Genomic DNA, 13,644 nt, shown 5'->3' with positions numbered 1-13,644 from the left:
TGACAATTTGATGATCTCAAGGTAGTCAGACTGCATACATGATGGTTAGCTTCTCTCAGACCAAGAATGTCAAGAGACAGAAAGTAGAAGTTGCCAGTTTCTTAAGTCCTGGATCTGAAACTGACATGGTGTCACTTCTGCCATATTCTATTGGTCAGAGCTGTCACAAAGCCCATCCAGATTCAAAGGTAGAGAATACAGATCAGACCTCTCAAGGAATGAGGGTTAAAGAACTTGCAGCCATTAAAAAAAAACAAAAACAAAACCAGCTTTATAGAAACAGAAATCATACATGATAAACTGTACATATTTAAAGTATATAATTATACAAATTTGATGTATGTATACAGACATGAAACTATCACTTAACAATCAAAATGGTGGACATACCTGAGACCCCCAAATGTTTCTTCTTGTCCTTTTATAATCCTTCTCTTCTAACCCCTCCACTCATTCAGCCGCGAGAGACCTATTTTTTGTCACTACAGGTTAGTCAAGTTTTAAATGAATGAAATTATATAGTATAGTCTTTTTTAGTGTGGTTTCCTTCACTTAGTATAATTTATACATGCTATTGTACAAATGTCTTCCCATTTATTTGCCACGTAGTATTCCCTTATAAAAATATGCCACAATTTGTTTATCCATTCACCAGTTCCTAATTGAAATGCCTCCCACCTCCTTTTTCTTGCCATATCATACTAGCCAGAAACTGTATTATGATGATAGTAGTGAGGAGTATACATTATTGTTTCTGATCTTAGGGGAAAGAACTCAAGTCTTTCACTGTTAGGTATGAAATTAGCTGCAGATTTTTCACAGATGACCTCTACCAGGTTGAGAGTGTTTCCTTCTAGTCTGATGAGAGTTATTATCAGGAAGAGATGTTGGATGTTGTCAAATGCTTTTCCTGGTCTATTGAGATAACAACATGGTTTTTCTTTTTACTTAATATGGTGAGTTACATTGATTTTCTAATGTTGCACAATACATTCTCGGGATAAACTCACTTGTTTGTGATGTATTTTTTTTTTCATATATCGTGTCCATTCTTAATATACAACAATATATTAAGGTATAAAAGTACTTTAAAGAAAAGTATAATTCTTTTTATTTGTTTAATAGAAAAAATTTTAAGAGATATCAATTAAAAAAAAAGAGGTACCAATTTGCTCAGTATACCTTTTTAGTTTTTGAAGAAACAATCTATTTCTGTTACCACATGTAATTGATAACTTTCATAGATTCATATGGTTTCAATAAAGCCTGGAATATCTTTGTTATATTGATACTTCCTCAGTGGTAATGCAATATGGAACTGGGGCAGTATGCTGTCTGACAAACGTAATTAGAAACTGGGGTTGGCTTTTTAGATTTGCAGGAATTTCAAAGGACTTCTAACAGCTCTGTAGTTTTGCTCACAAACATGTCCAATTCTGGTCAGTGAAGATATACTTAAAATACAGGATACAGGGCGCCTGGGTGGCTCAGTGGGTTGGGCCGCTGCCTTCGGCTCAGGTCATGATCTCAGGGTCCTGGGATCGAGTCCCGCATCGGGCTCTCTGCTCAGCGGAGAGCCTGCTTCCTTCTCTCTCTCTCTCTCTGCCTGCCTCTCAGTGTACTTGTGATTTCTCTCTGTCAAAAAAAAAAAAAAAAAAAAAAAAAAAAAATCTTAAAAAAAAAAAAAATAAAATAAAATACAGGATACAGTAAAGCTTCTAAAAGCTTCTGGTCAACTACTATTATCTTCTTTAAGCATTAATTTTAATTTTTGATGATTTTATTAATCTTCTTAAAGCAAACCCTAATTTTCTATCCTTTGCAACTTGATCTTACTAGGCATTCTTATGGGCTATGGGCTTGACTTTCTCATTTGTATTTGCATATCCAAGAAAAATTCAGAAGCTTCAGAAAAGCACTGTTAACAGCTGTTCCAATGTAGTTTTTTAATAATTTTTAAAAAGATTTTATTTATTTATTTGACAGAAAGAGAAATCACAAGTAGGCAGAGAGGCAGGCAGAGGGCGGGGGGAGTAGGCTCCCCACTGCGCAGAGAGGCCGATGCAGGACTCGATCCCGGGACCCCGAGACCATGACCTAAGCCAAAGGCAGCAGCTTAACCCACTGAGCCACCCAGGCACCCTTTTTCTTTTTTTTTTTTTTAAAGATTTTATTTTATTTATTTGACAGAGATCACAAGCAGGCTGAGAGGCAGGCAGAGAGAGAGAGAGAGAGAGAGAGAGAGAAACGGGCTCCCTGCTGAGCAGAGAGCCCGATGCAGAACTCGATCCCGGGACTCCGGGATCATGACCTGAGCCCAAGGCAGAGGCTTTAACCCACTGAGCCCCCCAGGCGCCCTTTTTAAATAATTTTTGAGTAGGCTCTATCCCAGGGTAGAGTGAAAGCAGAGCATGAGCCCATGACCCTGAGATCAAGACCTCGAGCTGAGATCAAAAGTCAGTGGCTTAACCAACTGAGCCACCCAGACATCCCCCAGTGTATTTTTTTATATGCTTATTGGGGATCCCACTTGCAATTCTGGCTCTCAGGTCCCTTCACTTGATGGACTGCAGTCACTCTCCCATACTTTGAAATCTAGATCAAGAGCCCACTTTACATACATACAGGAAATAGAAGAAAACAGATGCTGTGCCACAAGATCAGAATCAATCAGCTGAGATCCTGCTGTATTTTACTCTTTTTTGGAATGGGGTGTGGGAGGGGTGGGTATCTTCATGTGCTTTGCCCCCAGACTTGATTCATCTTCCTATATTAGTGTTCTTTGTTTCCTAGACCTTGGGGCCTATGCTGTACCCAAGGTAAAATGTAGGCTCCTATCTTTATTTCTTCTAAATCTTCAGTTTATCAGGCATTGACATGTACTTGGCTCTGCCTTGGTCCAAGCTTCTGGTTCTACCACCTTATCCTAAAAGACCTCAGGTCTTGGTGAGATAATCCCACTCCTTCAGAGATCAAGAATATTATTCTTTCTTTTGTGTATCTAAAATTATTGTGATTTTACCTGTAATGTTTTTTAATTTCAATAAACTATGAAACTCAAAGCCAAAGTCATACTCAGTGTCTATTATTGTCTCCTGCTATTCCACTAAATGGTAGAAAAATTTAAGAATTATAATTACTGAAGGTCTAAGAATATGTCAAAAAAGTGAGATATTATACAAGTGCTTTAATGCTAGAGATAGAAGATATTTTCCTAGAAAAAGGACACTGATTAGGAAAATAGTAAGAATCTTTTGTGCCCTATTTAGAGCCACTTCATAAAACGGTATACTTAGTTTCAGCCTGAGAAGATGAGAAAGTTCTGAAGATAGATGGCAGTGATCTGAACAACATAAAAATATTAATGCCACTGAAATGTGTACTTAAAAACAGCTTAAAATGGTAAGCGTTAGTTATACATTTTTTATCACTTGAAACAATATACTAGTAAGTTGTCTTTTTAAGATAGCTGTTAAAACACTCCGTTTTAAGTGATACCCTCATTTCTTAAAATATTCACGTTAATAAATATTCTCAGAAACTCAGGTTGTTTTCTAAATCATTTAACAAAATGCATGAGCTTCTCTGACTACAGGGTGTGCTGGAGAAAGGCACAGAAAGTGCTTTAAGAGTAAAAAGGTACTGTTTAACCAGGGATACTGGGTCTTCATTTTTCCAGAATTGTCACCCAAAACATCCTTGCAAGTTTTCCTGATTTTGAAAAATGAATTTCTCAAACGATGCCTCTAAAACTGGAGATTTAGATTACAAATGGTTCCATAAAACTGAAATCTTGAGGGCAAGGATATTTTAGTTAATTGTGCAATTGCCAGAACCAGGCAGTAGGGGGCATTTTTGTAGGCACTCTGGGGTTTCTGGAGGAAGTTTTTGTTCTGAGGAATGCAGAAAAAACCTTGGAAACTAGCACATTGTATAATTAATTGGGATATGATCGATAAAACTGGCAATAGAAGGTTTAATGAAAAGACAGGAGGGGGCGCCTGGGTGGCTCAGTGTGTTAAGCCTCTGCCTTGGGTCAGGTCATGGTTTCAGGTCCTAGTCTCAGGGTCTTCAGATCAAGCCCGACACTGGGCTCTGTGCTCAGCAGGGAGCATGCTTCCCCTCTCTCTCTCTCTGCCTACTTGTGAACTCTCTCTGTCTAATAAATAAGTAAAATCTTTTTTTTTTTTTTTTTAAAAAGGAGACTCAGCAATTCCTATCTTGAATCTTGCTATGTGTGTACGTATGAAGTTATCTGTCTGGTTTTCTCTACTTTTCTAGCCTAAACTTCACTACCAGTTGTCCAAGTTAATTTCAGTTTGGCATCTTATCTAAAACAATCCCTCCAAATGTGCAGTAATAATAATACCCCAACCTACTGATTGACTCTAAAATCACAAAGAAAGAGCATTCTAGGAAGAAGTCAAGTTTGGAAGTCATTAGCACAGAGGAATATTTCAAGTCATGGGTCTGGATATAAATAAACATAGGATTCAACGCTGAGAGGTACAGAGGCATAGCCTCGGTTGGCACAGCTCCCAAACAAGGAATATCCTATTTTCGTGTGCTTCACCAGGCCTCACATTGCCAAAACAGATCTAATCATTCTTCAATAAACCTACCTAATCGCTTCATTTCCTCGATTCTAACTTGCGCCTTTTATTATTGTTAATTCTACGAACAGTTTAAAATCAGAGTCTTCTCCCTATTCCCACCCCCTTCTTTCCTTTCCCTCACCCCCGAAAAACTATCAAATCGACGGTCCGTTTTACAATTGAGAAAATAAGTGCACTAGCCAGCAGGTAATTTCGCTTGCAGGGGTAAAAGCTTCCTGCTCCACAGCCCGAAACTTCTTTTGCAAAGTGCTTTTTCAGGTAGTTTCTTCACAGGTAGTCCGAAGTTTGTGGGAGTAATGGGGGAAGGGGGGGGGGCAAAATCCCCCGCCCCTTCTTTCCCCTCTGAAAAGGCTTAGCTACAAAGAGACTCTAGGGGCTTGTCTGAAGCCTGCAGCGCAGTCAAAAACAACCGAGAGCCAGCTGTTCCTGCACCCAATCCCAAACTGGACTCTGAAGCTGCTGTTTGCGATGTGCCCCCATCAATCAGCCCTGTACTCGAGCGGGGACCAGCACAGCGACCCCTAGGAGGCTTTCGGCCTCACCCGGTCTGAAGTCCCCAAGGTCAGCGCCCATAGCACATCCTTGCCCCAACCCCTTGCGTCTGGCTCTGGTCGCTTACGGGTAGTTCGCATCCAATCGAGCAGCGCTGGGAGGTCTGCGGGAGCCACCGTACGCAGCAGCTGCAGGACTGCTCGCCTCGCGGAGCAGAATTCCATGCTGAAAGCTGAGAGCAGCCGAAGGGAAGGCTCGCACTGCGCACGCGCAGGCCGAGACGGGTTTCCACGCCAGATCCGACGCCGCGGAACCCGCCTCTCTGAGCGGCGAAATTCCCAAGCCCCGCCCCTTTCTGGAGTTCTCACATGCTCCCGGGGAGGACTCCCGGCTCTCTAATCGCCCCTCCAAGTCTCACCGCTCCCCTCTTAACTGGCCGTGCACAGCCTAGTTACTTTTTCTTAAAGCGATTTATCGAGGTCGAAATTCTTTACGGGGATCGCATCCCCAGAGGGCGTTCTATCTGGCCACTTCGCTGTCGCAGAGATTAAGCGATAAGAAAACCGAGTGTCAAAAAGCCAATTGAAGCAAAGAAACCTCTCTCAATAAACCTTTTCACTAGAAGTACGGAGAGAATGCGGCAGGTGCCCCGGAAGCGGAAGTGTATCCTTTTCATGAAAGGCTGGACTTCGGCGAGTGGTGACGTTTCCTCATTGGGCGGAAGGTTCGGTGGCAATCGTCGGTCTTCCAGCTGGTGGGAGTTGGCGTCGCGGTGCTGGGCGCCGGAGCCCCAGTTTGTATAGTTTGGGAAGTCGGGCTGTGGGGTCGCACCTGTCTGTCTGATCCTTGCTTTCCTTGGTTTCCTCCCACGGCGCGGGGGCCTCGAGAAAGAATCCCTGGCCCCTTTGGGCCACAGCGGTAGCGGTGCTTTTTGCGGTAAGTGTCTTGCTTTTTCCCGCCCCCGACCACGGACTGGCAGCTAGGGGCAGCGTCAGCTCTCCTTGGGGGCCGGAGACCCCGGAGGGAGTCGGCTTCCCTGGCCACCGGCTCTCGTCACCGAGACTGAGGTGCACTGGCCCTTTTTCATCTCGTGTGTCCCATCGGAAGTTTTCTTAAAAGATGCACTGTGACCCTTTTAAGTAGTTTTCAGATTTACCCAAGCCAGATTAGGTGTGGGCAGTTACAGGCCTGAGTCTTTGCTTTGCTCTCCCGATCAAGAATTTAGATGCGGCTACTTCTCCGAAAACCTTTTGGCGTGTACCAGATTTTATTTTTCCGTGTCCATTGTGCTTAACACGTTGTCCTGCATATAGTAGGCGTTTCGTAAATGAATAAGGGATATCAGATTAGTGCCAGTGATGACTTCAGATACACTGTTGGCTCTCTCTGCATTTGCCATTGTTGACCATTTCTTGAAACTCTTTCCCCAGTTGGTTTTCTTGATGCTGTTCTCACCTAGTTCTTTCATATGCTTAGTTCACACTATTTATTTATTCCTATCTATAAGATTACAGAAATGAGTGATACAAACCCTGTCATTGAGGAGCTAACAGTACAGTGAGAGAGAGGCACATATATACACATTAAATAAGATGAGTAATGAGAAACTCTAAGAAGGTATAAAGAGCTATGAGAGCTCTGGGAACCCAGATGAGAGTACTCCTTGGAAGATTTGTGACCCTGAACAAGTTTCTATTCCAGTTCTATTCTATTCCAGCTTCAGTTTCCTCATCCATCTAATAAGCTTATTATGGGGATAAAAGATTAGATGATCAGTTTTATGCAATGCCTGGTATATAGCAGTGTTAATGACTGAAGGGAGAGGAATTATTTCTCTCAAAACTCTTTCTCTTGGTATTTTCATGTGGTCAGTTAATATTTTCTAATTTGATAAACACATCTTCAGGCCCTCTTTCAAACAGATTATTCCTCTGACTCCACCTAACTGGAAATTCTGGACTTACCACAGGAATTTAGGAAGATAAATAGTAGCTTCCTTTTTTTTAATTGATTTTCTTCTGTATGCCTTTGGAGAGGGAAAAGGGTTAGTAAGGGCTTCTATCCCTTTTAATTATTCTTTTTGGTTGACTCCTTTTTGTTGGCTCTTCGCCATCTCACAGTCTTTCAGAGGCTGCCCTTGAGACTTCTCATCTACATCCTTTGCTTCCATGGCATTATCTTTGTATGCTAACCATTTCCAAACTTCTCTAATTTCTCTTTTTTTCCCCTGTAACTTCAGACTCATGAGTGATATAGTTCTTTAGTTTCTGCAAATTCAGTAGGTCCCAAACCAAACTTACTACCTCAACTTTGCTTTTTCCCCCCACTTCTTTCATTATTATATATATGATACATAAGGGCTTTAACTCCTTGTTTGTACCTGAATTTTGTGATATTTGTATGTTCGATTTGAAAAACAATAATAAAATGAACCCCTATGTAGTCATTATCCAACTTTAGTAGGACATTACAAAGTATTGTAGGAGATGTACTCAAAATCCCAGTTTAGTAGAACATGACAAATACGACCTTACAAAACCTTAAAACCTCTTAACTTTTTGTCTGGTTACTCTTTAGGTTTCAAACCAGCTTCTTTTTTGTCTTCCCTTCATTCATTGATGGAATCCCTTGCCATCCGGTTACTGTTTGAGACCTTGGAGTCACTTTTGCCTTTTGTTTCTCCTTCACTTCCCACAACTATTTGGTCAGTAATTCCTGTAGCCTCTGCTTGGACTTGACTCGATCCATTCTGCTTTCTGCTTCCCTGATTCAAGCCCACATGCCTCCACCAGGCTAGTTAGTGTGTCTTTAGTCTCCTTGTTCTCAAGTTTTTCTCCCTCCAGTGTACTTGCTATGTTGACTCTAATTTTTAAATTATGAAACAGATTTTTCTTTCCCTTGTTTCCTTTGAGAAGTATTATTTCATGCAGTGATTTTTAAGCCTGGCTGCACTTCAGTGTAACCAGTGAAGTTTTTCAAAATATAGATGGCTTGTTTTGCCCTCCTAATTAAAGAATTTAAAAGAGGCCAGCCACTTCCCCAAAACCTTTTGATGGTACTATCCTTGGACATTTTATGATTGAGTATTTAATTTTCAGCAGATTGGTGTTACGTACATGTACCTGAAATAACAAAAACAGCATATACCTCTTATTCCTTCTCTTCCATGCTTTCAGCCTGTGATCTTTCCAATTTCAGGACAGACTATTGCCGAGGAATTCTTTTGACTTTGTTTTAATCTTGGTAACAGTTTACGTAAAGATTCTTGTTATGATCGACCTGATAGCCAATAAAGTATCTTAAGTGATTCTCATTGTTTTTGGGTTATTACCTCTTGTTGAATTTTTGGTAAAAATTGAATTTTCTGCTATCAAACTATGAAATGTTGCATTTTTTCTTTTTGTTTAAATATTAAAAGGAGTTTTAAAATTTGGAAGCAGGTTATTTAAATGAAGAGAGAATTTTCTGGTACTTCTTGCATAGTTAAATATAATCTTCGGTGCAGAAGTAAAGCTGTTAAGTCAGTGGGTGGTATGATGTATAATTGATCTTTTGAAGTCAAGAGAGAAGTCTTGTCTGTGTTAAATTGATGTAATTTGTTGATTTGGAGTTAGAGCTTTTCTCAGGCTGGGACGATTCGTGGAACACATAGTACGTATTGAATGAATGAATGAATGAATGAATGAATAATTAAATGAATTCAAGTGGCAATTCCATCTCAATCCCCAGTGTAATATCACTGTATTTCTCACAAGGAGCACTTTTTTTTTTTTTTTAAAGATTTTATTTGTTTATTTGACAGACAGAGATCATAAGTAGACAGAGAGGTAGGCAGAGAGAGAGAGAGAGAGAGGGAAGCAGGCTCCCTGCTGAGCAGAGAGCCCGATACGGGACTCGATCCCAGGACCCTGGGATCATGACCTGAGCCGAAGGCAGCGGCTTAACCCACTGAGCCACCCAGGCGCCCTCTCACAAGGAGCACTTTGAAAAATAATTTTCCTTTTGATTTTAAAAAACAATAGTCTTAGTCATTACCAAAAATTTGGCAATTACAAAATGATATAAATAAAAGAATAAAGATTAATAATTGTTCATCATCCAGAAATGATGAATGTTATCATTTTCTAACAATTTTACTGAAATAAAATTCACATGTCATACAGTTCACCTAAAGTGTACAATTTAGTAGTTTTTAGTGTATTTACAGAGTTGTGCAAGCATCACTGCAATCAATTTTAGAACATTTTTATCACTCTATGGAAAAACTCATGCTCTCTAACAGTCACTCCTCATTTTCCCCCAACTCTTGAGCCCTAAGCAACTTTCTGTCTCTATAGATTTACTCTTGGACATTTTATATACATGGAATCATAGAGTATGTGGCTCTTCTGTCACTGGCTTCTTACAGCGTAATGTTTTCAGTATTCGTGGTGTAACATGTTATCAGTGCTTCATTCCTTTTTATTATCAGGAATTCCATTTTATGGATATTTGTGGATGTGTGTCTTACTTTCTCTTGGATGTACCTCAGAGTGGAATTGCTGGGTGATATACAGTAACACTGTGTTTAACATTTTGAGGACTTGCCAAACTTTCCAATGGGCTGTATGCCGTTTTACATTCCCACCAGCAGTGTATGAGGGTTCTGATTTCTCCACAGCCTTAACACTTGTTATATCTCTTTAACTATAGCCATTCGTGTGTGTGTGGAGTAGTATCTGGTTGTGCCTTTGAGCTGTATTTCCTGGGAAACTAATGTTATATTTTGATATTTGTTTATAGACAAAAATGGACAGTATGTGCAGTTTTGTATTCTGCCTTTGCATTTAAGCATGTTTTTAGCATTAGCAAGCTTGTTTACAAAAGAATTTCCCTCATTGCTCCTTCCTTTTTCTTTTTTTTTTTTTTTTTTTAAGATTTTATTTATTTGTCAGAGAGAGTGAGCGAGAGCGAGCACAGGCAGACAGAGTGGAAGGCAGAGTCAGATGGAGAAGCAGGCTCCCTGCGGAGCAAGGAGCCTGATATGGGACTCGATCCCAGGACGCTGGGATCATGACCTGAGCCGAAGGCAGCTGCTTAACCAACTGAGCCACCCAGGCGTCCCGCTCCTTCCTTTTTCATTCCCCAAACCTTAATTCTTAATGAAAACTTGCCTAAATTATATGCATAGAAAACAAAGTCTATGGGAACGTAAACCAAATTGGTTATCAGGGGACAAGAGGGTATAAGATTAGGGGAATTATAATTTCTATCTTCAGTATTTCTGTAATGTTTGAATTTTTACACTGATTACATATCTTCCTGTAATCATGAACATAAATTATTATGAATTATTTCCTTGGAGGACTAAGATTCAGAATGAAAAAATACTTACATATTTAAAAGTCATAATTAACATTATATTATCATTCAAATAGAATAATTTTAGCAAATAAGATGCATATAGACCACTTGCTTAGGTAAATTTACTTCTGTGTTATCCTGGAATATGACACATATACTACACAGAATTTAAATATATATATATACTTATATATATACACATACAATATATATGGACTTAATATTATAGTAAGGAAAGCAAATATTGGTTTGGGCTTTTGACTAGCTTTTGGAAAAGTACATAGTTTAGAATTGAATTTTCTAAAGGTATTTACTACTAATAATATATTTATTTAGTTTTTTAGTCTAATATTGATCCAATAAGTTAGTCACTGACTAGGGCTTAGAAGAATTTTTTTATAGGGATTTTCATTGTGATAGGATTTGAAATCTCTAGTCATTGGGATCTGTTTATATGATCTCCAGGCAAGTTTCTGGCAGGAATATTTATAATTGTTTATGTAGAGGAAAGTGGCTGTTTGAACACTGTAGCTCCTGTTGAGTAATAGAATTATAGGTACGTGTAATTGGCCCTAAAGATTCCTGGGGTCGTTTCTAGGTAATGGGACAGTAGCTTTAGTAAAGTTTAAGAAAAGTTCCAGTTTACTTACACTTCAGGTAGTACAATAGGGAGATCCAGTTGGTAGCATTCAAGGAAGCCAGGAAGTTAATATACTAGGTGCTTGACGACAGTTTTATACTTATTGTCTCATTTAACCCTCACAACATCCCTTCAGGGTCACTACCTTGATAATGGTATTATCTCCATTTTGCAGGTGAGGAAAGGGAGGCTCAGAGAGATTAAGTAACTTACTCAAAGTAACACAGCCAGTATGTAGCAGAGCTGGGATTTGAATCCAAGTCTGTCAGACTCCAAAACCCATGCTCTTTCCAGTACTTCACACTGTAGCAGGTAAGTATGATACTTGGCCTTGTGTTTGCCTTATCAGGGCACCCTAGACTTAGCCTATTTCCATTACCTCACTATCCAGCTCCTCTTAGATTCCTGTTAGAACATGTGACTTGGACAAAGCTCAGTCCTTATACATCCTGATTGCAGTGGTCCTGATTGTCAGTTCTTTCTGGACATTGCAGTGATTCTTCCAGGAAGAGGAGTGTGCATTTTTGCTTTCAAAATATGATTTCCTGACATTGTAATACAGCAACAAAATTTGTCCTGGAGTTTGCCAGCAGGGATATTCAACCCTGTTTTTGAAAGTGTCATTCATACTATAGGACCTAGGATTGTGTAGCCAGGAGACTGTGGGAAGTCATTTTGCTTTTTTTTCTTTTTTTGTAGGGAACACCATTCTCTAATCTCTAACCTACTTATATCATAAAATTGTGAGGGTGGAATGAGATAATAGATGTTAAACTGTATAAAGTACTATACAATAATTTACCCTTAAACTTTTCCAACAGCCCCATTGAAGTAGAGATTCCTCTTTTGTGAAATTCTTGTATACACTGACTTACTTCCATAAACCTTTTTAGTTGAAAAAGAGAATTTTGAGTGAGTGTGCTTGAATTGTAAATTACTCCAATTTGAGATATAGGGTTAACTAGTAACATTAAAAAGGATGTTCTGTATTATAGTATGCATATTAGATCAAGGTGAGGCTATTTTTAAGAATCTTGTTAGAAATTCTTTTTTTTTTTTTAAGGGAAGTTCTAGAAACTTACACTAAGTAATGGCAAATGGATATTTGTAGTTGTACAATATCAATTACCTAGGTCATTGACTTTCTTTTGATTTCATTGGTTTATATTGGTGGTCTTTTTTTTTTCTACCTCTTCCAATTTTTTTTTTTTAATATATAATGCATTATTTGTTTCAGGGGTACAGGTCTGTGATTGATCAGTCTTACACAATTCACAGCACTCACCACAACACATACCCTCCCCAGTGTCCATCACCCAATCATCCCATCCCCCTCACCTCACCCCCAGCAGCCCTCAGTTTGTTTCCTGTAGTTAAGAGTCTCTTATGGTTTGTCTCCCTCTGGTTTCATCTTGTTTCATTTCTTCCTCTCTTCTCCTATGATCCTCTGCCTTGTTTCTTAAATTCCACATGTTGGTGAGATCATAGGATAATTATCTTTCTCTGATTGATTTATTTCACTTAGCAGAATACTCTCTAGTTCCATCCATGTCATTACAGATGGCAAGATTCCGATTTTTAATGGCCGCGTAATACTCCATTGAATATATATACCCCATCTTTATCCATTCATCTGTCAGTGGATATCTGAGCTCTTTCCATAGTTTGGCTTTTGTGGGCGTTACTGCTATAAACATTGGGGTGCAGGTGCCCCTTCATATCACTACATCTGTATCTTTGGGGTAAATACCCAGTAGTGCAATTGCTGGGTAGGGTAGCTCTATTTTCAACTTTCTGAGGAACCTCCTTACTGTTTTCCAGAGTGGCTCTATGTTACTGGTCTTAAAAAAGATATTTGTAAGGCCTTTCATAACTTTTGTTCCCCATCTCCCTTTGTTCCTATAGTCTTAAATACATTCATTCATAAAGTTCATTTTTAATAAGGGCTCAGTATATACTGAGGAGACATAAAGCAGTGAGTTCGTAGGAGGGAGCAAAAGAGGCAAAAGTCCCTGCCCTCATGCAGCTTACATTTCAATTGGGGGATAGATATTACAGACCAAACACAAAATAAGTAAATTATAGTTATTTGATAATGAGACAATAGAAAAAAATAAAGGGAAGGGAGACTGTGCATTTAAACAAGCGATAGGGAAGCCCTTATTGAGAGAAATTGCATCTAGACAGCAATCTGAAAGTGATGAGGCAGGGAGCTGTCTTTCCCCTTGTCAGCCAGGGGGAGATCATGCCAACCAGTACAAAGGACCTGAGGTAGTAATGTGCAGCATCAACAGTAAGGAGGTCAGTGTAATTAAAATGGAGTGTGTGAATTTGGGAGTGCCTTACAGTCCATTTTGCATTTTGAGGACTTTACCTTTGCGTGAAATAGGAAGTCATTGAGGTTTTGAGGAGAATCCTAATTCAGGAACACATCCTTGGAAATTGCACAGATAATACCCTATAAATAAAAGGTATTACTAGATATCATTATACCTTTATGGAAATGTATGTTTTTATAAACAGGCAAATATATAAAAAAATGTGCTGCCAATA

At 39.3% G+C, this 13,644-nt stretch overlaps 2 protein-coding genes across 2 annotated transcripts in view; one reads left to right on the top strand and one right to left on the bottom strand.

Moving 5' to 3' along the window:
• Positions 1-5,349, bottom strand: part of LOC309868245 (uncharacterized protein) — a 34,496-nt gene extending 29,147 nt beyond the window's left edge. The window contains exon 1 of the mRNA XM_082737828.1: positions 5,236-5,349. Within this exon, the coding sequence (XP_082593954.1) occupies positions 5,236-5,332 (97 nt within the window). The 5' untranslated portion in view covers positions 5,333-5,349. The remainder of the gene's footprint in view (positions 1-5,235) is intronic.
• A 41-nt stretch (positions 5,350-5,390) lies between these two features.
• The window catches only part of SRP54 (signal recognition particle 54), a 43,242-nt gene continuing 34,988 nt past the window's right edge, over positions 5,391-13,644 (top strand). The window contains exon 1 of the mRNA XM_082737822.1: positions 5,391-6,044. The gene's annotated coding sequence lies outside the window, so the exon portion shown is untranslated. The remainder of the gene's footprint in view (positions 6,045-13,644) is intronic.

This window comes from Mustela nivalis (assembly GCF_964662115.1).
Source record: "Mustela nivalis genome assembly, chromosome: 6".
NCBI lineage: Eukaryota > Metazoa > Chordata > Mammalia > Carnivora > Mustelidae > Mustela > Mustela nivalis.
Note: the sequence above shows the minus strand (reverse complement) of the source record. Positions and strands in the feature narration are given on the sequence as shown.